At 34.6% G+C, this 25,065-nt stretch overlaps 2 protein-coding genes and 1 long non-coding RNA gene across 8 annotated transcripts in view; 2 read left to right on the plus strand and 1 right to left on the minus strand.

Moving 5' to 3' along the window:
- LOC120626358 (moesin/ezrin/radixin homolog 1) overlaps positions 1–10,920 on the plus strand; it is a 77,278-nt gene extending 66,358 nt beyond the window's left edge. For all 3 annotated transcript variants that reach the window (XM_039893857.1, XM_039893860.1, XM_039893858.1), the window contains 3 exons: positions 641–1,000; positions 1,852–2,023; positions 3,686–10,920. In XM_039893857.1, the coding sequence (XP_039749791.1) occupies positions 641–1,000; positions 1,852–2,016 (525 nt within the window). In that variant the 3' untranslated portion in view covers positions 2,017–2,023; positions 3,686–10,920. The remainder of the gene's footprint in view (positions 1–640; positions 1,001–1,851; positions 2,024–3,685) is intronic.
- Positions 10,921–11,768: 848 nt separating this feature from the next.
- LOC120626360 (zinc finger protein 519-like) lies at positions 11,769–22,445 on the minus strand. Of its 4 annotated transcripts, none has more exons than XM_039893863.1 (6): positions 22,342–22,445; positions 22,051–22,268; positions 17,191–17,661; positions 16,604–16,810; positions 15,638–15,717; positions 11,769–12,407 (listed from the first exon to the last, which is right to left on the minus strand). In XM_039893863.1, the coding sequence occupies exons 2-6, from the start codon at positions 22,225–22,227 to the stop codon at positions 12,095–12,097; spliced, it is 1,248 nt and encodes a 415-aa protein (XP_039749797.1). In that variant the 5' UTR covers positions 22,228–22,268; positions 22,342–22,445; the 3' UTR covers positions 11,769–12,094. The 4 variants fall into 4 exon arrangements, with proteins under 4 accessions (XP_039749797.1, XP_039749796.1, XP_039749799.1 ...); XM_039893864.1 differs by adding an exon at positions 14,888–15,048 and having other exon boundaries at positions 12,143–12,407; positions 22,051–22,445; XM_039893862.1 differs by having other exon boundaries at positions 22,051–22,445.
- LOC120626363 lies at positions 18,553–19,903 on the plus strand. Its single transcript, XR_005658854.1, has 3 exons — positions 18,553–18,687; positions 18,768–18,873; positions 19,257–19,903. It is a non-coding gene; the product is annotated as an uncharacterized LOC120626363 (long non-coding RNA).
- Positions 22,446–25,065: the final 2,620 nt, after the last annotated feature.

Raw genomic sequence — 25,065 nt, forward strand, 5'->3', positions numbered from 1 at the left:
TTATGCATATTATTCATAAAAATATTTATCAGTCATCTTAGTACTCAAAACACAAGCTACGCTTATTTTGGGGCTTTATGTGGATATTGTCGTAGTATATATTTTTTTTATTGTTATTATTATTATTGTGAGAGGAGACCTGTGCTCTGTAGTGTAGGTTGATGTCGCTGAGTTTCCTGCCGGCTCTTCTCAGTGGAATCTGCCTTCCGAACCGGTGGTAGAGTCACTACAAACAGACAGACTTGACGTTTCAAAAGTGCTTATTACTTAGGTCTACTTGAAATAAATGAATTTTGAATATTGAAAATAATAAAAATAATCCTTTGCACACCTAAAGTAGTTTAAACAATAATAAGAGATGGTAGAGTACTACGAACACACTGACTTGAGTCGTTTTAACGTCGTAGAGGTTATATTGCCGAGGATCTGTTTGGTGTGGAGTATAAGGATTGAAGAAATTATAAATTACACAACACAGATTCTCCTGCTTTTCGCGGAGTATAGCAAATTAAGCTTAATTTTGGTACTATATCATGGATTTCCGCAAAGTAACGCCTGCTTCTATCCAACGTTTTGACGTCGTCAAAGTGGTAGTTGAAAGAATTTTGCATTTGAATTTGGAATTTCGGTGTGGTCGCAGAACATGGAGGCGGCGGAGCGGCAGAAGCTGGAGGACGAGATCCTGGCCAAGCAGGAGGAGGTGTCGCGCATCCAGCAGGAGGTGGAGGTGAAGGACTCGGAGACGCGGCGCCTGCAGGAGGAGGTGGAGCAGGCGCGGCGCCAGCAGGACGAGGCGGCGGCGCTGCTGGCGGCCGCCACCACGCCGCAGCACCACCACCTGCAGGAGGGCGACGCGGACGCGGACGCGGGCAGCGGCTCGGAGGCGGGCGAGGAGGCGGGCGGCGGCGAGCTGGCGCGCGCGCCCGACGACCTGGTGGACCCGCTGGCCGAGCGCCGCACGCTGGCCGAGCGCTCCGAGCGCCTGCACAACCAGCTCAAGGTGCTATATACGTAGATATACGTACATGTCGTGATATGTATAATCATTTTTGATGTGACAACGTCTTATAATTCGATGGAGCCGGCTGCACGCACGAGAAAACATGACATATGCGGCGTTACCTCGCTCTGAGGCGTTCCATTCAAACCTTTTGAAAAATGCAACCATTCCATCAGTATTTTCTTACGACGTTGTCACGTTCGACTATCGTCAGTAAGCCGACTTTACAGACAACAAATTTTTGAAGTGAAATTTCTTTAGTAATAATAATATCTTTATTGCCAGATTGTAAGTATACAAGGTGTAGTATAGTAAGTAAATAATCATAATATTTTCAATTTTAATGTCATTATTACCAAATTATACGTCATTATTAAGTTTTAAATCAAAAAATTCTTTGATGTCATAAAAATTGTACACATTAAGCCATTTAAATAATTTAGTTTTAAATTAATTAATTGCTAATGATTTCATATAATTAGGTATTTTATTATATACTTTAATACACATCATAACAGAATTTTTATCAAAATACTTAGGTTTTAGGTAGTAGTCAAATAGTTGTAATTTCAAAGCGGAACCAACGGAAAAAACGACTTGATAAAATGAAAATAAAAATACAAACCCATTCGTTCTACTACCATAGAATTAAAAATTACATTTAATTAATAGCGTGTGTTAATTCTTGTATACTTTAGATAACTAAAGAACTAAAATATTAACTAAAATGAACTAAATAAAGGGGTATTATGAATCGTTCTTGCAAATTAGCGATAAATCTTTGTGCTCGCTACATGTGAGTCAATCAAAACTTTTTTCTGTACCGTATAGTAACAGTAACCGTTTCGCAGGCGCTGAAACAAGACCTGGCGCAGTCGCGCGACGAGACAAAGGAGACGGCGATGGACAAGATCCACCGCGAGAACGTGCGCCAGGGCCGCGACAAGTACAAGACGCTGCGAGAGATCCGCAAGGGCAACACCAAGCGCCGCGTCGACCAGTTCGAGAACATGTAGGCGACAGGTGGGCTGGCTCAGAGTACGCGGTGGGCATATGTTAGTTTAAGTCCAAGTCAAAGTCAAAAAACCCGTTATAGTTCATATATCCGTTATAGTGCTCCCTTCTTCTTTTTTTGCATTTTTATTATTTATGATTGAGGTTAATTATTTATTTTGTTTCATATTTAATGTACTATATTACAGTTAAGTAAATATCATTTTTATATATCATATGTATTTCGTTTTTTTTTTAGAGAACCAACGAAAAATATATATTGTAGGGAAATAATAATTACAAACTATAATTAATATTTTGTATTTAGTTACAAGTATTGTTTAATATATATTATATATATATTTAAGTAATGAAATTAAACTATTTTCTGTATTTTCTTTCTTCGCTATTGTTTGCCTGGAAGAAATCGCTATGAAGCGATAAGGCCGCCAAATTGTATAGTTGCTTTGTTATACTTTTCTTTTTTTATGTACTTTTTGTGGAGTGGAATTAAAGTATATTCCTTCTTTCAAAAATATCCTTCATTCAAATATACCGATATTTTGGACTTTGACTTTGATAGTTAAGTATATTTTGTCTGGTGGGAGGCACCAACAAAGACGTGCCGCTAAGCGAATTCAGTGTTCCGGTGCGATGTTGCATAGAAAATGAATAGGGGTAGGACTAACATACTCCTTAAGAGGTAAACCCGCTACCATCTTAGACATCATCGTAATTTACCGAATGCAGTCAAGGGCTTACCTGTAGTGCAATAAAAAAAGACAAGTCGTCAAGTCCATATAAATATAATTTTGTAGCGGTTGAACTTCAAATATCTCTGCCCTAGTTATTTGCGTATATTGAGTATTTTTTCATTTCAACTATCAGTTGCTCAGTTTTGTGTTTTCAGTGCCAAAATCTAAACTTTCTAAGGCCGAATGCTCTAATTTGGCTATGACGTCACGAGTGCGGCCATGACGCCCGGCCAGCGTTTTCGCGGGAAATATTTTTAAATATAATTTGCAATTTATATCAACAAAACCTTTAATTTCTGCAAAATAAGATATTATTTTTTGGATATAGTAGGTACCTCCGAACATTATTGGCCAGGTTTGCAAAATTAGTCATCATGTCTATTCGTATGTTGAGTACACGAATTGACTCTGAAATAGTGAAATTGGCTCTTTTAGTAAAATTAAAATTATAGTAGTAGTTAAAAGAATATTTTATAATAAAAATAAAATTTTATAAATTAAATTAATTAAGATCAAGATGTACTATAATATTCAAAAATAAGCTTTCTGTGACCGATCACGTCCGGGGAAGTACTATCGCCATGCTTATTTAATAATATTGTTTTTTTTGTATTATTATCATTTGCAATTTCAATATGATTGAGGTTTTATTATCTTGAGGTTATATTGAGGTTTTATTTATGTATTTGCTTATCTACACAGTATTTTTAAATTTTTGTCATATGGGTATTTGGTCTGAATTAAAAGCATTTATTATTTATTATTATTATTTATGCCGTTAAGTAGCAATGCTGTATTCCAGTGCAGTTGTGTTGTGGGAACAGCAATGCTATATAGCGGAATAAATAAGTATCGTTGTAATAATTCCCCGGACGGTCTCTACCACTATTTTTACTTATTTTTTTAATTGTTGCTATATGGGTATGTTTGGTGGCAGGTAACACCGCGACCGCGCACATCCGACTACATCCGCCGGGACGAGGCAGTACCTCGCGGGCGCCGGGACGACTCGCGGCCACGCACCGCCGGCCCCGTGCTTGACTAACGTTTATTTATACCGCTAACACTAATGGAGGGGCCAACATTAACCACCCGCCTTTAATAAGGGTTTTTTACTATTGTATTATTAATAGAGGGGCCCGCTTCGACCCTGCTTTAAGCATCTTTTGTACTCGCCCGTTTGTCCGATTACCAAACAGAATAATTTTTTCTACCTACGTTTACTTATTCGATCGCGTGAACGTTAAATACGGTTCATATGGTATCGCCAGAGCGCCATCTAGTGACAGTAATGTTTCGCAGTATTGTTACTAGATAGATGGAAAAGATGAAGATCTATTACATATAAATCATAGTCAACTTTCACAAGATCGAATAAGTAAACATAGGTATAAAATCGTACACTTTGGCATTCCGTTCTATTAAAAAAAAAAAAAAACTTTTTTTTTTTGTAATTTTTTTATAGCTTGAATAAATAGGTTGAATATTTTTTTATGTAAGTCCAAATATTATTGTGTCTAATGCGTAAGCGCTTGCTACATAGATAGATTTGTAGCATTTTTATACTACCATTTTTTAAGTTAAAAGTTTCGATTTTTAGGGAAAAAATCGAAATCATTTTCTCACAGTCTTGAAATATAGGTTCTCGATTTGAATAAATCTAAATTTCTATTTATAGCATTTCGGGTGTGATTTTCTACTTGGCAAGCGCTTACGTTATTGAAATGGGATACGTGTACAGTACCAATTTTTAACCAGGGCTTTATGAAATAATAAAAATCTTTACCTATTTCTCGTAAAATAATTAAAAGAAAAACAGCATCACAATATTTATGTCTTATATATTTTAGCAGTGTGAACGTGTTATAAAAAAATATTAGTCAAACACGGGGAATTCAATATAAATAAGTATTATAGTATTTTTATCAACATTTCGTCTTCGTTTGTCTTGGATAACGGCTTATGTAACGTTATTATCTGAACGCATGTTTTAATTAAGTTTATTTTTCGTGGGAAACGGAATATTCGTAAGATATTAATTCTATCCACTGTTAATAACCATATCTTAACAAATAAAAGTTTTCCTTAAATATATTACAGACTCGGATACATGAGGTCTACTTTTCCATACTTTTTAGTGTACTGTATGGTTTTAAAATGTAGAAAAATAAAATCTATTTTTATTGCATTTTTTTTTTAATATTTTTAAGCCTACTTCACACTAAAAAGTACTGAAGAGATTGTTTAATTGTGAGACAGTTTAGAAACAATGGAGTCTACATTTTACATTTTGGGCGTTATTCATAATGTCAAACGATGATATTTATACATATTTATAAGTATAAAAACTGTATTGATAATGTATTCTTGTATTGGCATTATAAATTGTAATGATATATTTTTATATATTGTATCATACTGTAGTTAAATACCCTCTTTTTATAAAAAAAAAAAAACTTAAATGTTCTGCTGATATTTATATCATTAATAATTTTTACACTTGCTATGAGCAAACTAAAACTGTTAAAAAACTGGCAAAGCCGTATCGCAGATGCAGTGTAAGAACCGTTTAGGGGTATTGGTATTTTAAACTGCCATACCCCTTCGTTTAGTGCGTTTAACTTGACCATGGGGACAACTGTAATGACCTATATAAAGATAAGTACAAAATAAAGTATCTATAAAAAGAAGGCAAGGAAGTTTTAACATCACTTTCTGAAACAATTGTATTCAGGACATTTAAATAGACATCAATTTGTCACTGTATTATAACGGAATTAGAACTAGGAAATCAAAAATCCGATGCAAAGTTTGCCGAACTTTTTGCCATTCAAACGAACGCACTGCGGTTATTTTATTGCTGCGCGCGGTTGCGTTATAAAATCTCACGCAGTTACTAATTTATTGAATTCTAAATCGCTAAAATGGGTTTCCAAGTCTCCTTTGCGTTTAAAAACTCAGATGCGCTATTAGACTTGACTGCATCTATAAAAAAAATTTAACTACTTTTTTATCTATAAAGAAAAGAACTTTTAATTTTTTTTTATTAAAAATGCGGGTAAGCCGTGAATTAATGTCGTCTCTCGAATGTAGCACGAGGCCTATGAGGTCGTCGACGGTATATGAATAGTTCTGTACAATTACAGTCTTTAATTGTAAAGGCAATAATTGTAGACGATTTCACACGGCCTAACCTCAGCACCACTAAAGTGGCCTAAGACAAAACTAAATTGAACTAAATTAACATAACTATAGTCTTTTGTATACACATCTCTGAACGAAACTGAAATATATGATATAAAGTATTGCTGTCCTATTCACACTATCCTGTGGAAATGGATAGCGCTATTTTTAATCGTTTAGTTTTAGTTTAGCTTAATATTTTATGTACAACAGAATTGGCACCAATATCTAATAGTAATGCCATCCTTTACAATATAGAACAATAAAAAGGGTTGCAGTGTTTGTATATATTTCAGTTATATAAAGTAATATTGTGGATTTAGCTGAATTGAAGGTTTTTCTTCATTTTCCTTCCGGTTTTTCTTCATTTTCCTACTATAAATTTTAGTAAAAAAAACCATTTTTGTGTTAGTTAATTATTTTATTGCCTACGCTAACTGGGCGTAATGTGTGTACTGCCAATAACATGTAGAATTTAGAATACATATTTCCATAGACTAAATTGTGTATGCAATTTATCGATATAAAGAATATCAATACATATACAATAAAATCTAATTTAGAATAATGAATAGTTAGTGTATAAGTTTCGTTTTAGGTCACATTTAAATATTTCTGAAGGTGCGTTTACATTAGTGCCAAAAAATCGATCACAAAATATTTTCTTGGTTTGTTTGAAACCGCGAATAAATTGCAAAAAACCGAGCGTTAGGCCGCTGTGAACCGCTGTGGGGTGATAGCGTAGTGATTATTATCGAGGTTCTTACATGTTCTCGAACACCGTCCAGGCGATATCGATGTTCTGTGTTTATGTAATTTGTACAAACTTGACTGTATCCAACTTAAAGTCAAAACCTTGAATGTCAATTTCAAGGGTTATAAAATTGAAGTCTACTAGCTTATTTTTTTACTATTGTCATAGCTCTTGCTAAGTCACATATACTTTAAACCACCTCAGGGATATGAGATTAAAATCATTCAGCGAGAGAATTAATCTGAACGGCATTTAAAAAATGATTATTGTAAGAACGGTAGAAGTGTTATTTGTACAAGTTGGATCGACATAGAATATAGCACTGTCGCGCCAATTGTCAACTGTATGTGATGTAAGAAGGGTCATATTAGAACGGTGCTTGCATTTTACAAAAAACGATGGAATCCGTCGGGCGTCGTAATCGGGACTATAATTGTAAATATTGATTATTATTATTACTTAATAGTAATTTTATTTTAGTATATAATGTGCTATAATGAACATAGTTTGGCAAACGTATAGATTGTTAACGAACTCACCCGCTGAGTACGGTTCCAAGAACTCGCTTAGTTCGTAACAACAACATGGCACCAGCTGACGTTTCCGTACTGTACGATCGCTAAACTGTGCTTAAAACCGAATATGTATACATCGGACCTCTTGAGGATTATCGAAATGTTGAAGGCACACAGATTCATTAAATTAATAATTAATTAAATATAATATTATTTGTAAGTGATTTGGATTTTTATTCTATAACTATACTCCGTATAAGGGACGGTATACCTTAAAATATCAATGTTAACTACATTTGGAAGTCTCAATAGCTTAACGGGTTAGGGGGAACGGTAATTTGCAACTTTGTAAGCGTATGTCATTCCAGTAGGTTGCGCCTACTCTTGGCACAAGTTTTAAGCTTAGTATATGTGGAAAAGGGAATATTTTTAAATGTGACTAGATTATATAAAAAAAAGTTAACTTTATAGTAAAACGTTTTTTTTTATTTAGTTGATATAATAAAAAAAACATTGCATCGTACACTTCCTAAAGTGCAATACCCAATCATGTGAATCGTGAATTAAAAAAAAAAACTTCCCCGTTAATTTTTTTAGGTGGACAATTTTTTGGCATACCGTGTCTTATACAGTGTGTAATTCGCGTTGATCGGAAGCATATCTTGCGAGTCATACATCTATATAAAATGGCGTGTGCTTTGTTTTTACTATATTAACTACTTTTTTTAAATTTGTGGGAGTTATGTTTTTATTAATAGATTATTTTGGTTCTACGAACGTTTGCGTGCGTGTCTGGGAGGCATCGCCTTGTATAACGAATATTTGTTGCAATAGATCTATGTGATGTTATTACCCCTAAATGGACCTAGGTCCTTTTATATCCATTTGAAGTATCAAAAAATAGAGCACTATTACAAAGAACTACATTGAATACAAAAGATAAGTTGATTAACCGCATATTTATATATACTATTTGAACTTATGGGGTCCTACAGCGGATTGCTCAGGGTGTAAATTTTCAAATAAGAAACTTAGGTATCGATGTGAAGTTTGTTTATTTGAAAATTAATGTATCATTTGTTATTGACGATCAAACGTCATTTTTAGACTCTTCCATACAAATGCGACATAATAAAATAGCCACCTATGATTATGGCTAGTCCATACAATACCATAAACTCTGCTAATATACATCACAAAATGCTCGTCATACAAGGCCTCAGGGATCCAAGGACCTTAACTGTTTGCCACAAAATTTTTGTTATTTTAGCAAAGTGTAGTGGGTGAACGAATATATAAATTTACTATAGTTTTGCTCAAAAGTGGAACTGTCAGGGCGGTAACACTCGCAACATGCCACCTGACCTGCCACGGAGTCGACACCTGCGCGACACGTTTTGAGTTTTTGCTTATACTTTGATTCTGTAACCTTATTTTACAACTGCGCTACGATTGCGCTTTTACAAATTTCAAATTTAGAGTAAAATCACATAATTTAAACTTAAATTACCTTGTTTTATAGCTTAATTTGTTTACTACAACCGAAACGTTTGTTTAAATAAAAATCAGTAACTTAAGTTAAATAAAAACAAGCATCTTTATTTTACTCATCCCATAATACATATAAAACACGTCGCGCGTGGTCGTGTTGGGTAGCGTGTTATAACGTGACGGTGTCTTAAGTGTCCGTAGTGTGCTTAGGGGGACGGGGGACTGAGCGACGGCCCTTATTTGTTTTTATAATCATTTATTATATGCTTAGCTGTAGGAGTTTGAATGTTGAGCATCACAGCGTCGAGTGTTCGAAACGTGAACTTTCCACTGGAGTTTGTGAGATATGTCAATATCTTGTTAGTTTGGAAATAATAAGAAGGAATAAAGAAGCGGAATGTTAAAAAACTTACATTAATATGGCTGCGCAAGGAACGGCCTGCACGTGAATACCTCATAAATTAATTGCTGAAGTTGCGTGGGGATTATATGCAAATTGACTGGCTACTCGGGTACGATACGGTACGGTGTTGTTCGCGGAAATGCAATACTTCTCCGGTGTTGTATTTAAAGCTTTTACGTTGAGTAAGAGAAAGTTGGGACCATCTAGTTAGTTTGGATAAGTTGGTGCTAGTTTTTTTTTATACTGTAGCGAACACGTCAGTCATTTATCACATAAAATACTAAATAAATATCATACAACGGCAAAATACTAAAATTCTTTGACAGTTGTCAATCCATTTTTTTATAGGTAGATTAGCAAATGTCAGGAATAATTGTAATTCCTTACAAACTGACAGTTTTCACGCAAACTCCAAACTCTTACACTCGAGGCTGTGGCTGAGCCCTGATATTCTGTCATTGATTCATTAATATCTTAGGTCATATAGAATGTCATAAATGTCATCTATGACATTCTCCATCTCTATTCGTCGAAATTGTATTCGACACCCTCTTCAAGTTGTACCTCGAAATGTCCGTATGTTTCGATCTTATCGTTATGTAGTTGTTGTCAATTTGGTTCGCTGCCAGTCGCCGCTCTTCTATCGCAATCGTGGCCTTGATCATTCATTCATAAATTATTAAGCTCTTTCAACAACCGTGCAGTGCCAGAGACGTAGCAGTAGTCAAATATATTACTTCGGCAGATAGTCTACTCTTCATATCGATCTGGTCCATCTGTCACTCATGACTTGAAATTTGTTGAAAAGTTGAAAAAATTCCTGTTTTAATTTGTTTATTAAAGTTTATAGCAACTGTTGATTCTTTCAAACGTACGGAGCTCCCAACGAAGAATTAATTTTTACCTGGCCGGATTTCGCTCACACCCGTTATCGCAGTGTAAAATCCCTGCCGCGTTTTTGACTCTGGACGATTGTGACATATTTAACTTCAGGACAAAATTCTAAACTGTTATATTATATCTATTTTTTATGCATGTAATATGTGTATAATGTTATTTTTAAGTGTATTAAAGGCATTCCATATAAGTGAACACAATGCGGTGGCGTGTAAGTACTTGGTCTTTTTTTTTAAGAATAAATCTTGTGGAAAAGTTATTATATTTTCAAATGGTTTGTACGTGTTTGTTAAAAATAAGTGCCATCCGTCGCATATCCATCACTGTTTGTGTGGACGCTTTCCGCGGTGCCACGGACCATTCTCGAATCACATCTCCATCTTCATCTAGAATATGATATGTGTCTCTTTTGATACGGAGAGCTCGAATAAACGCCAGCAAATTTATTATCTGTCCCTAGATAAATACAATGATAGTTGCTAGTCTTTGCAAGCCTGCGCAATGTTTGTAAAACAAATGTTTTTGTAACATAAACTGTTCAGCACTCCTAACGGGTACATGGGGAACTAAACTTTCTTCGTTGCGTAGAAATAACATGAATAACTAAAAATACTGGTTTAAAAAAAAACCTGAAAGTTATGTTAAGATATGGATTAGAATCTTAAACTAATCTTTTTAAGTTTATTATTTTTTTCATCACATTTAGCTGGGTAATTTTATAATTTATGATGTTTTATCATATCATTATCATATTTTGTCTTACATAGGGATGTTGTTTGTGTCAGGTCCGTACCGCCGCGGCAGGCCTCGTCTGTATATTTCATCGTTGTTGTACGTACGTGTCAACAAGTAATATTATAAAATATACAATACCACGTTGCCTTTCACTCTAGGATGAAATTTTTTCCAATAAAATGTTTAAGTAAAAACAAATTGAGTTTTATTTCTACAAACAAGATTGACCTAGAAGAAACATTTTTGGGTTAATTTTCATTTTTATTAATTAATCTTCATTTGCCACCACTACAAGTTAAAGAAATAAAAAAAACTGATTTAAAAAGGCAAGCAAGACAAAGGGCCCCCTTATCGTCGGAATCATCGGAAAAATTGGGGAAAAGAATTCTGTTGGACTTAAACTTTATTTGGAGGCTTGCGCTTGACAACTAAAATCGCTGATGTAAAGCAATGATGCGGTCTAATTTCGGGTCGCGCTTGCTTGAAGATTAATAAAAATAAAAATTAACCCAGAAACTTTCCTTCTAGGTCAGTCTTCTTTGCATAGTTGACACCTTTACTTAATAATAGAACACGTTTCATATCATTTCTCTACATTAAACCACTCCCGGTTCAGACGAGCACGCCGCCGCGTCCTCGTGCACAATGACAAGCTGCCTTTACGATTTCACTTTAAAAAAGGGGAATGGCACAGCAACCTTCCCATTATGTTCATGGGTAAAATGTAGTTAAATTAAAGATTTGCTGCTGTAGTTCAACAACTTTAATAAATATGAATATTCAATATAAAATATAGTGTCAACTGTATTTCATCATTTTAAGTGAAACAGAAATTATTGCTCTGCAACAAAATGTAAAATAGTTCATTCATATTACATATAGATTGGTGTTAATTCAATTTATGTAGACGATTATCATATTATCGGTACAAAAAACCGAATATTCCAAAGTTGATAATAGTTAAAACGTTCAACATTCATTTTTCTTAGGTTCAAGTGTAACTATTGATATTTTAAACTGGTGGTAGTCACTACATACTGACTGATTTGATGAATTAAATCTAATTTATTAAATAGTTCGAAACTATTACAAGTCTGAGTCAGAACGAGATTAGTACACGTAATTGTGGAAGTCTTAAAAAATTTACCATTCTGAACCTTTCTTTTCAATTATATACCCAATGTGGATGTGCACGCTCTTCTTAGAATAATAATAATTATTATTTATATTAATCATGGTACTTCAGAAGAATTATTTGTTTGATCTTTATATACAGTATTGGCACTACTGTCTACTTTATTATAGGCATAGGCATTGGACCTGAATTTCACTTCACATCACTTCTATGTACTGCTTCCTCGTTCTGCTTTAGTTGACAAGATTCAGCGTCACTTTTCTACACTGCTGCCTCGCTCCACATAAGTTGACAGGACCCTGCGTTACTTTTCCGCACTGCTCAAACACGGCATTGCTCCCTCGCCCCATTGAAGTTAACGGAGGTCCTTCAGGGCTCCATGGTAAGGGTGTCTCCAGTCCCCGCAAGCATGCCTGCGCTACACCTCCGCGCACGCATGTTTGCAGCGCGCGTGACGGCGCAGCGAACTGTAGTCGTTGAAGCGGCGGTCGCACTGCGGGCACGGGAACTGACGGCCCGAGTGGCGCATCATGTGCCGACTCAGACCTGGGGGCAGAGGAAAAACTGGCTTAGGTAATTCCCTTGTCCGTCTCACAAATAGTTTAACAAGTGATTCATTTACAATTGCACAATATGATATGTGTTTGTGGCCGCCTGATTGTATAGTCTATGGGACCGTTAGTTTATCTGCTCGTTGGCTGCTGTGCGATTATCTGTGACAATAGTGCTAGTTTGACGTTTATTTGAGATTATCGCGGCTAGACCCTCTTTTTGATCTGTTCTTTTGTTAGTTAAACCTTTTTCGGGTTTATTCCCGCAAAACGTTTTCTTACGATTCGAATCTCGAAATATTGGTACAAGTAGTAGTAGAGTGTACAAGCTGTTTCGTATGTTGTTTTAAGAAGGCCGCTCCGCTCTCTCACACAAGAAAAAAAATTCTATGATGTTGAAAAAGAGCAATCTGCTGAGTTTAGGCTCCTTTCGGTAGAATCTGCCTCGGTACAAACAGACTGACATGACATTTCAAAAGTGTTCATAATGTAGGCCATTTAAGGGAACCCGCGGTGCCCAGTGTGAAGGCGCGAGCCTCACCGGACGCGTGCTGGAAGGCCTTGGGGCAGGCGGCGCAGCGGTGCGGCGCGGGCCCGCGGGCGGCGCGCGGCGCGTGCGTGCGCGCGTGCGCCGCCAGCGCCGCGCGTTGCGTGAAGCTCTTGGGGCACAGCGCGCACGCGAACGGCCGCACCTCTGGGGGGGAGGGCTCCCTATTAGTACTCTATATTGTATACTATTATCACTTTATATACTCCCATAATATGAAACCTCGAAAAGATTCTGAAACAGTTAGCTTACTGTTAACACATTAAAACAGCCAGTCCTAGTAACCTAACATTATCCATTCGTGAAAGTATTTATTTTAGTAGTAATTTATACATTTACGTATATTCTAAGTATTTATGTATATTATTCATAAAAAATTATTCATCAGTCATCTAAGTACCCAAGCAACGCTTACTTTGGGGCTAGGTGGCGATGTGTGTATTGTCTTAGTATATTTATTTATTTATTTATTTTGGACACTGCATTTATTAAAATTTAAGGGAATATATTCTTTAATGTCGGGAGGTGCAGATCCCGATTTTCCCAGTTCACTATATTTATTTTCTTTGGAATTCGAAAAATAAAATTATAAATATAAAAATATGTTTAAAATATCTGGCAGTGAATCAAAACTTGAATGGTGAACAAAACAGTAAAATTATCAATGAAAAATGGCGCGGATTTAAAAAACCTACGCGCACGCGCGGCGACAATGTTCTTTTTTTGAAATTTATACACATACCACGCATCGAGAAGTAAGATATTGGCTGTCTGTATGAAACCCTTTAAAGCAGTATTTTGCCAATAACCTAATTGTTTCAGAATCTTTTCTAGAGGATTTAAACCATGGGAGTACAGTGTTATATATTACATATTTATGGCTTGTATTAAGAAGTTTGTCCACTAACCACTATGCAATAATATAAAATAGAAATAAATTTTTAAATTTTTTGTTTTTATTAATTATTCCTTTTTTTTTTTAAGTCGTTTATATTAATTTTATGTTAATCTCTCAGTCCCCAACCTGAAAGAAAATGTTTTTTTTTACTCTGAAAAAATGTGCCCAAAAAAATGTGTGATGATATACTCATATTTAACTATTTATGGTATGTTTAGCATAGCATAGTATATATTAGTATATTTATTATTATATTCATCAATAGTATTGTTGTATGTGTTTAGTCTGGTTAATGTTTTTTGTATGTAGTTATTCGTATGTATGTTTTAAACAATGTACCACACCGTTTTTCTTTTTAGTTTTCCTAATGCTAAGGTTGCCTGGTAGTGATCGGTACTTAGCGATAAAGCCGCCTTTTGTACCCTACTACATATTTTTTATAAACTTATAATGCATATAAAAATTTTCGGAACCGACAGGATTTGAACCTGCAACTCTGGCAATCGCGGCCTGAGCGCTTATAAGAATTAAGCTACGGCGCTCCTACCGTCGATGATGAAATTTAGTACATGCCTTTTACACCAGTCTTATAGCGACTGTAGCGCCATCTAGTAGGAAATATTGCAGTTTCGATCTACTTTTCAAAGGTCCATATTACAATGAGACACGTTTGAAACACGAGATGACACATTGCTTTTTTATAATTTTATTAGTATTTCCACCTACCCTTGGAGAAATTATCAATTTTATAAACTTAAAAGGCATCAACGGTAGGAGAACCTTAGCTTAATTGGTTAAATCGCTCAGGCCGCGATTGCCAGAGAGTCGCAGGTTAAAATCCTGCCGGGCAAAATTTTTATGTTTATTGAATAGATATTTAGTGTTTTCAGCTACACTTGGAGTGTAGCTGAAAACACTAAATAAAATATAAAAGTTTGTTCTTTTTTTTTGTTTTTCTGAACTGGATGTTCGTTCGTTCTAACTAGGTGCGAGCGAGTAGTGCCGCTGTGAGTGGCGAGTGGGCACTGACCGCGGTGCACCAGCTCGTGGCGCCGCAGCACCTCGCGCTGGCTGAAGCGCCGGCCGCAGCGCGCGCAGCGGAAGGGGCGCTCGCCCGTGTGCACGCGCGCGTGGCGCGACAGCACGGCGCGCGACGCGAACCGCCGCGAGCACACCGGGCACGCCGGCCGCCTGCCACACCACATGCTTATCAACTAACAAAATGGCGCCCAGTCATTGGTGCTACACGTTAAAAGAGCACCAAAATGGCGCCCATTCATTGGTGCTACACGTTAAAAGAGCACCAAAGTGGCTCTCATTCATTGGTGCTACACGTTAAAAGAGCACCAAAGTGGCTCTCATTCATTGGTGCTACACGTTAAAAGAGCACCAAAGTGGCTCTCATTCATTGGTGCTACACGTTAAAAGAGCACCAAAACCGCTACCATTCTTTGGTGCTACACGTTAAACGCGCACCAAAATGACGCCCATTCATTGGTGTTACACGTTAAAAAAGCACAAAAATGGCTACCATTCCTTGGTGCTACACGTTAAAAGAGTGCCAAAATGTCGCCCATTTATTGGTGCTACACTTTAAAAGAGCACCAAAATGTACTGCTGACTTCTAAAACTAAAATATGTTTAAAAAGACATGACACCTTTGCTTGACAGGTTTCATATAGTAGAAGGCCATTTTAAGAACAAAAAAAAACTTTGAATAGTAGATTAGAAAATTATGTTATCAGCAGTCATTGCTAAATTTAAAATAAATAAAACTTACTCGTCCTTTTGTGTAATTGTGTCATCGTTTTTTGTTTTGCCTTTAACTTTCCTCATTTTCTTTATTGTTTTCTGTTCTTCCTAAAACGAAACAAAATATTGAATATATTTTTCATCACACTTACTCATAAGTTGGACATTATTACATCTATATAAGGTTCATAACCCAATAAATTACCATACTTGCGCTTTATTTATGATGACCCGATTAAGTTTAGTTTTACCTCACTGCAAAATATGTATGAAGATAGATTATTTTAAATTTAGCTGGGTACTAACGATTTTTTTTATTAACCAACAAAGAGGTTTTATGTGGCTAAAAATAGGCTAATAATAGTGTTTCCTTAAATAAACCAATATTTTTACATTCTCAATTATGATAAATGAATGTTTAATTTTAACTAATTATTCACAGCTCGAAACTAGTTATATTTTAAACATGTTTTAAATACAAACATACTCTCTTTTACGAAACTTCCATACAATAGAAAAACAGGGTCAGTTATTTTTTGAGGCCTTAATTAAAAGTTTATCCAGTTTTTTCCCTGCAAGTGTAATGAAAATTGTCGTATGAACGTGTATGGTACATTACTTGTTACACTCTCTGCTTTCTTAGCGTGATCGCTTTCTTAGCGTGATCGCTATTAGCTGACGCGCCTAATACCGCTTCGACTGTAAAATGTAACGCTACTTGGTACATAATCTACTATTAATAAACCTTTTACCTAAGATAGACTGACAAAATATAATATCACTGATCGAAACTTTCACTTTGTTAATTATCATCCCGGGCTAAGCCAGAAGTCTGACTTTGGAGATTCCAATTTGAACCTCTTTAAGAGTATTTTGTTTATGTGTAAGATCTTAATGACCTGTGCAAAACAGACATAACATAAAAAGTTATGCTTTGGTTCCTATTGTAATACCTGCTTCAAGTATTTTATTCATAAATCATTTCAAAAATTACCTCTTCAATTTGAACTATTTCCAAAGTGATTTGAGCACTATCACCAGTCTCTAACTCTATAGTTTTGCATTCTTCGTTCATTAATTGCAGCTCGTTTTGTTGTTTCTTCAGAATGCCCATCTCTACAAGAACTGAAGAGAGGAACTCTGTGATATCTGGACACACTTCTAGCGGAGTGTTTGCTTGAATAGGTTCCTTGGTAATATGCTGCAATAAAATTTTTTATTACACAACACAACAAAATAAAATACAAGTAATTTTGATACTTCAGATTGGTTTATACCTCTGCTTCCCTTTTTTGTGGTCCCAGGTTCAATCCCTGTCACAAAACAGTAATTTTTTGAGTAACATGCATTTTAAAAGTAAGAAATTAAATCTCTTGCTTTAACAGTGAAGGAACACATTACCAGGAAACCTGCATATCTGAGAGTACTTCATTATGATCTCAACGGGGTGTGAACTGCAAAAGTCTACAACTCTCGTAATCAATAGAGGTAGGAACAAGCAGCAACAAAAATCTATAAAGCCTACCAACAACTTTTTAATTTGTAATGCTAAGAGTAAAAAGTTAAACTAAAAATGCAAACCTCAACACCTTTATTAATAGTAGCTCCCTCTGCAAATCCATTGATATTTTCTACATTATTAGCAAATCCATTCTGGTATCCAGGTTCAAAATGCACAAATGCTAACTGTGTAATATCATCAAATTCAAGTATAAGTTGATCTTTTGTTACCACCACTGACTGACTGACTAAAGTTGAGATTGGTTGATTAACTGACTGATCTAATATTTGACTGAGTGGCTGACCAACTGCCGGACCCTCTATACAAACTGATTGGCTGGCTAAACAAACTGTATTATCTACAACTTGCTCTGTCTTTTCCTGATCTTGCTTAGCTTTTAGTTCATTAGCTACTCTTGCATTCACAGCAAATAAATGATTTTTTAGTTTATGGTATGTCCTGTTACATTTTCTTCTGAATTCATAAAAGTTATTTAATTCCTTCTGACACTCTGTGCATATTGTATTTGGCAGACAATCTTCCTGGGTGATCTGAAAATAATGATTACATATAAATTTTAATTAGGTAGTACACCTACTAAATTCTCAATCTTAATTCACAAGAAAGTAGTAATTATAATGAGCTTTTCTTTCAATAGAGGACAGTCAGTTTTACTCCCTAGCTTTTCTTTTTCTGAGCTAAGCGATTATGGGTAGGGGTTATTAATATAACAGCCATACCTCTAACAAGTTAGCCTGTTGAGATCTTAGAGCGCATCATGACTTACAACCGGGCGAGATTGTAGTCAAGGTATAACTTCTAGTGAAGTAATTAAAAACAAATATTTCCTTCCTGATTAATTTACGTACCTGCAGACGTATTTCATAATTACAATTATTCATCGTTAGTTATATTAAGAAATTAGAACTAAACTCCTTAAAATAGTTACGAAGTATAAAATAACTTCAAGTTGGCAAAATATGCAGCATTCAAATAGCCGCTCATTCGTCGAAAGTTTATAAACGTGTACATTAACTAGGTACTATTTTCAATCATTTGTTTTTATATCAATACCATTACAAAACTAGAAAACAACCAACTACCAAATATGTACCTACCACAAATTAATATATTACGTAGGTACATATTAATCAGTGATAGATATTTGGTGAAAAGTGACAGATGAGCCGGCGCGCTGCGGTTATAGCGGTTCTTATAATCGCGCCACCTTACATTTTATTTTACTTCTTACAGCTGCTAGTTTTGTATCACACTGACTAGTTTTCTAGTTTCTAGGATCTAAAAAGTCCGATCCAGAAAACGGCTAGAACCCAGATCCGTAAAGCAAGCTAAAGATAAACAAAAACTAGTTCCCGGTGTCAAAATGACAAATGCCTCTATAATCTATGATCTTTTATTTATATGAAAAATTTTGTCAAAATTCAGCTTCCCGTATGTTACTGTTTACAAAACCCGAAAAATAATCGATGGATTGACTGGAATTTTGTACACAACGCTACATTTCTTTAGAAGAGTATTCAGCTAAAGCGAAGGATGTTCGGTTTCAGCTAGTTTAAGTATAAAGATAGGATAAACTACTTCAGTTTTGAGCAGTTAATCATCCGAAGTAATAAAATAATATGAAATCTCATTTTAGGTTCAATTGATATTTAAATCGATGATTTTATCTAAGAAGTGATCTGATTTAAAGTTTTCAAAAGAAGAAAAGAATTAATTTCTGATTGTATTGGTATTGTATTCAAGTAGGTACCAAATATGTTTTGTTTTGTTACAAAATAACTTTTCTAAAACCCCTATGTGAATAATAATCAGTCACATTGTTCAATTACTGAATTATTGTGAGTACATACTTAACTATTTAGATTGTTGCATTCTATTTATTAAGTTAATGTTGCATAGAAGCATGCAAAAAACTTTGCAGTCTTTTTAACGAGTGAACATAATATGATATAATCTGTTACAACCACATAGATGTATGGTGTAATATAATATAATTTATAATTATAATTTAGTTACACAACATACATACCTTAAAAAAACACTCAATACTGGAGTGTCACCAGGAGTTGAAATCACAACACACAATAGCTTACTCAAATCATTTTAATTAATTCATTTTTTACAGTTTATTCTGGATCTGTGTGAGTTTCTATCATACCAGACACATACAATAATGCCTCGGCCACGTTCAAACATAGGCCGCCGTTCTCGATGTGCAATTATAGAACGTAAAAAAAGATCAAAACGTACTGAACAAAAACGGTTAGAAGATAATGAACGTATTAGAGTGAGAATTTCTCAAAAAAGAGCAGAAGAATTGCCAGATCAGCGGGAAAAAAGACTTAAAGCCTCACGTGAAGATGCAAGAAAAAAAAGAGCAGCACATTTATCTCAACAGCGGCAAATAAATGTACGACAAAGACTTTTGCAGATACAATATCTGAACGACCATAGTGCACATGATGATGCTTTTTCATTCGAACCAGATATTCAATGCACATTAATTGAAAATACTAAAAAAGTTTGTCAACATTGCACTGAAATGGGATTTGAAGAAGAAGCATCAGGTACTACCTGCATGTGTTATAAAGTGAAACTTGAGCAGCCAGATGAACCACCAAAAAGTTAAATGGATATCCTAATGATTTATAACATGTTCTGAAAAATATTTGATAATGCTATTCCTATTTTCATATAAACTTCACCAATTGACTCATTAAAGCTTTGTCTTACTTATTATTTCAGGGGCAAATTAATAAAAAATTATTAACAGTAAAACACTTTTTGTCTTTCAACTAAAAGTAAGGTATTATATTTTGTCCTTGGCGAATCACTTTTCACTAGAATTTCCACTTTTCTAAGCTAGATATTCCAGATAATTGAAAAGAGACTGCTACAGTGAAGTATGCCCATATCATAAAATGGAATGTTTACATAAACCAATTGAAAGATATGGTAACCAACAGCAATTAACCTTAAGGTCTAATTTTTTTTAAGGTGCACATTGTAAAGATTGTATACACATATTTTTTTAAATTACTGTAACTTTATGCCCTCCAACCTTTATTGGAGCAGTGTAAAGTCAAAATTCAAGTCCATTATTTTTAAAATAAGAACTTGGGTGACAATTTGGTTGTGTATGTTACATAAAAAGAGTACTAAGTTGTGCCATGGTCTAAGAAGAAGCCCACAAAAAACTTTGCTATAGTCGGAAAAATATAATAGGCCCGTTTTGACATTTGTGAAAGACCATAGAATGTAACTTGGAACGAAACTGAAAGAAACAAAAAAATAAAAATCAATTACATACAGTGTTTTAAAAAATACGTAAATTTTTTTGGGACGTTAAATAATATGAAAGAATATATCGCGAGTATTCTTTTTGCGCTTACTTCATAGTAGCATGCAATTTATAATTGTTGCGAAACGTTCCGAAAACAGTTACGTTCTCAGTCTTTTTTTTTTTTATACTAGAGCTGTAACCATTTTTTTACTGAATATCGAAATTAAATATTGTGTAGTTATCTTTACTGCAAAGAATGTGCTTGGTTCTTAAAATGGGTTCTAAATAATGAGTCTGAGATGATGTATCTGACCAAGCGGCACATGACTGAAGCGTCCCCGCGCGCACTGCGCAGTTTTTCGTTCCTCATCTTGTAAAGTTGACTGTGCGCTCGTTTAAGTTTGATATATATTGTTTACTATTACGTTAACTATGGCTCTTCTATTTTGGACATTAATTTAAACATAGTGATTTGACTCGAGTTTTGTGTTTGTTGTTATATAGTACTAACTCTGTTTCAACATGTTGAAAAGTGGACGTATAATCAACAGCCAGTCACGCGTATTGGTTGTGAAGTTAAAGGAATACTTTGAACGAACGAACACTTTACAATACATAATAATATCAATCGAGTACTGATACAAACTTGAATTGATTTATCGTGAGTATCGAGTACAGAGTCTCATGGTTACATAACTAGTTACGTCGCGATGACAAATGTCAAAACGGGCCTATTACATTTTTACGACTATAGGTGTTCGTTTTGTTATCACCCATTCTCATTGTCTTTTAAAATATATTGGGTTGCTTTTAAAAGCAACTATAGTGGGTTTATACTCTAAATCCCTCATTCTATGAGAGAAGAAGTCTATGCCCAGTGGTGATATCAAAAAAACTGATGATAATGATATTATTTGTTATTATATTATAATGATTTTGATGGCCGATTGGTGCAGTTTTGCAGTGATTTTGCTTTCTGAGTCCAAGGCCGTGGGTTTGATTCCCACTACTGGAAAATGTTTGTGCGATGACTATGAATGTTTTTCAGTGTCTTGCTGTTTATATGTATATTCTTCATAAAAAAATTCAACAGTCATCTTAGTACCCATAACACAAGCTACGCTTACTATGGGGCTAGATGGTGATGTGTGTATTGTCATAGTTTATTTATTTATTTATTATATTTACAAAAGATTTATTAACAATGATTTCATGTAAAAACAGACTTAAATGCAGACAAGCGGCAGGCAACACAGATCAGAAAGGAAGTGTACTCTAAGTAGTTAAAATTAGAATAATATATGTTTATAAGGCTGAAAATGAAGGTAACAATGACCAGTAAAGAAAACCTTTCTGACACAAAATTGCATTCAATATATTAAATTAAAAGGTAGAAGGGAAAATTTATGGGAATGTTTTGTAAACCTTTTTATAACGTTGCTTACTACCAATAAATTTGTTAGTTGTAATAAACAGTTCCTCTATCAATAAAAGCAAAAATCACATGATAAACCTGTTGGTAATTTTAAAAATAACAATGTCTTTGCATTTTTAATGGGTTAGATTAACTTTTGATAGTATTATGTATTAGATTGTAGCAGCTAGTAGTGTTTTTATGTGATAAAAAGGTACCTACCTCATAGCCAACGCATATCATGATTTTAGTTGCTAGCGAAGAGCAAATATCGTTCTTATTCGCAAATATAGGGACACTGTCTTTCGCTTGTTCAAGGCACAGTCTACACAAACCAAGGACACCTTCAATCGGTTGTATGCACTCCTTCAACACATCCCTACGTTTATAAGTCCTCATATTCACGATTGTAAAACCCTGCTCCACAATATGTATAGTAACTGGAAAATTCTTAACCTCTAAATTACAATTCGTTAGAAAAATTTAACTAATTAAATTAGGTAAGGGACAAACTTTTAAATTAACGCTTTTACGGTCACTAGTCCCAAAAAACAACTGACACATATTTTATAAACAACTTTTATAGACCAAGAAAATAAATAACAAATATTTCTAAATTGAAATTCATAGACAAAATATTTGTTTAGTTGTCAAACTCAAATTTTAAAGTCGAACGTCATTTCAATGTGCTCAGAGTAAAAAACGTAATTTGTACGATGAAGAAATCAGTTTCACTGGAATAGACATTGATTTTAGAAATAATGCGTTAAGCGCTTAAAATATATAGGTTTAATTTGCGTTAAATTATTTCCGTCGTTTAAATTTGCGTTAAACAGGAATGTTCTCTACAAAAATCTATCCTCAGCCTATAAAAATCCCAAGGCAAGTCTCCTTTAGTAAAGGAGAGGGCGCGCTATTATTATGAAAGTTTATTCATAATAAATGGTAAAATTCTAAATTACCCGGAGAAATAACAAAGAAAATGATGTTAAACTTTTTTAAATATTCTGTACGTTAGCGTACAAGGAGAATTCTGTATCACGATGGTACTGAAATTTCGTGAGGAATTGCATTCTGTAGCCTAAGTAACAAAACGAGATTTAGTTCCTACTCTGACGTAACTAATCTTAGTTGACAAACGAGGTTACACAATGCAAAATAAGTATAATTGGAGAGTTATTTAATGGCAACTTTGTAGATTTTAACGTAATTTTATATTTATCGAGAAGAAGTTCTCCAATTCACCCCGAATTAAAAACAGAGACCGATAAAATCATTAATTCATAGTTAGTCACATTAATTGTTTATCCGTATAATTATCAAACAATTATTAGATAATCACTAAGAAATTGTAGGTAGGTACTTCTTAGTTATAGACATGTTTTATTCAGCGTGTAACAATGTCAGGGTTGTATTAGGAATTGGGCTTTATTAGTTTTAATATGATAATTCTAGATCTAGGCCTATTATAGGAACCTTACTCTTAGGGAAAATTATATAAAATCGGTGTTTAAGTCTGAGCCTGTAATTTATTTAGGTGCCTACCTACTTCCCTATATTATGAAGTAGGTAGATTATATACAGACTAGGTACAGTCAGCGTTAACACTTGTAACAGTCAACATCCTAAACATTCGCCCACGTATAAGTATACAGATTGTCTGTAATCCAGCTAGTTTTTTAAATCAAAAGCAAAACTTATAAGTAGACCGGCTACTATTGATGCCTATATACATTTCAATACTATTATACTTAGTGAGATGATGGTGATAACTATATTCGTAAACTTAAAATTAAAGGTACAAGGGTTACAAATGCCGCAATGTCGGAAAAAAACCCATAACAAAAGACTGCTATTCTGTTTGCTTTAGTTATCTCACATTGTCGCTTAAAACGATATTTTTATTCATGTCGAATTTATAATAGTATTATTTATATTGGTGTCGATTCTGTTGCACATAAATATCTAAAATAAAATAAATTGACAGGCATTGCATCGCATAAACCAGTATTATCTTAAAATTACAGTTTCATCGGATACTATAATTTTTATAGTTCGTTCGCGTACGCAATATACCTACCCCAACCTACTATCTTTTTTTTTAAACTATTTACACTATAAACAATATTTTATTGTTATCTTGACATCTCGAAACTCTTATTGGTGGTATTTTGTGGGTGGAATTAGTGCAATGTAAAATGCCATGTAGCTTTCCTCAAGACTCAGGCTATCAAGTGCAAAAATATCTTTTTAGTCAGACTGTTTTTAATCACACTTCAAGAGATTAGCGTTCTAGTCGAGAAATCAGCTAAAAGATTTCTCAAATTCCCCCGATAGTCCCAGTATTAAACGCATTCAAAAAAAAGAAAAAACGAACTCTAGCATTTTATAGTACACTTTGATAAAATATTTAGAAAATAATATCTTATCAATACTCATGGGCCTACCGCGGTATTGCAGCGCTTCGACAATGTTCGCCGAATCGGGAGTGCCTGACTTTTATTGTATTGTTAGAGCTCGTGTAGCATCCTTTTGGGAAAGGATTAGGAACTCTAACAATGGAATACTTAGGGTCGTCTGTGAGGGGATGCCGAGTCCTATTTCAGACTATTGGCTGTCTGTTCATCGGGACGGGAACAAAAAATAAAATTAGAACCTATGACATCTGAAATAAGTTTATTAACTATTTCAGTTAGATGTCAGTTTTAATGTATACATTTAATTATAGATTTCTTTGTATATAAAAGCTGATATTTGGGTTTATATGCCTTTAAATAAAAACTTTATTATTATAAATATTTAAGCTGTGGTGATAGCCTAGCGGTTAGGACTTTGGCAACACTATCGAGGGGCCGAGCTCAAATCCCCGACCTCTAATCGAAAACCTCTAACTTCTCTAAATTATGTGCGTTATAAGCAATTGAAATATCACTTGTGTTTCAGTAAATTTATAAACTGGTTAAATAACTAAACGTTAGATAACTATAAATTCATATATGTCAGATATTTTATTAAATTTATTAGGATTTTTACAAATACGCTAATAATTATTATTTAATTAATACATAGTTTTCAAGAAACAATTAAAATTATATTTGATTAACAACCAATGTTCATGACATTCAGTTGGTGGGTATGTCGATTTAAATACGACTGCATTATCGATATACTCCAGTTTTCATGGCGAGCTCTCGCGCTCGCCCCACTTCCCCGGTGACACCATAGCAACCCCTCAGG

This window comes from Pararge aegeria, chromosome 9 (assembly GCF_905163445.1).
Source record: "Pararge aegeria chromosome 9, ilParAegt1.1, whole genome shotgun sequence".
NCBI lineage: Eukaryota > Metazoa > Arthropoda > Insecta > Lepidoptera > Nymphalidae > Pararge > Pararge aegeria.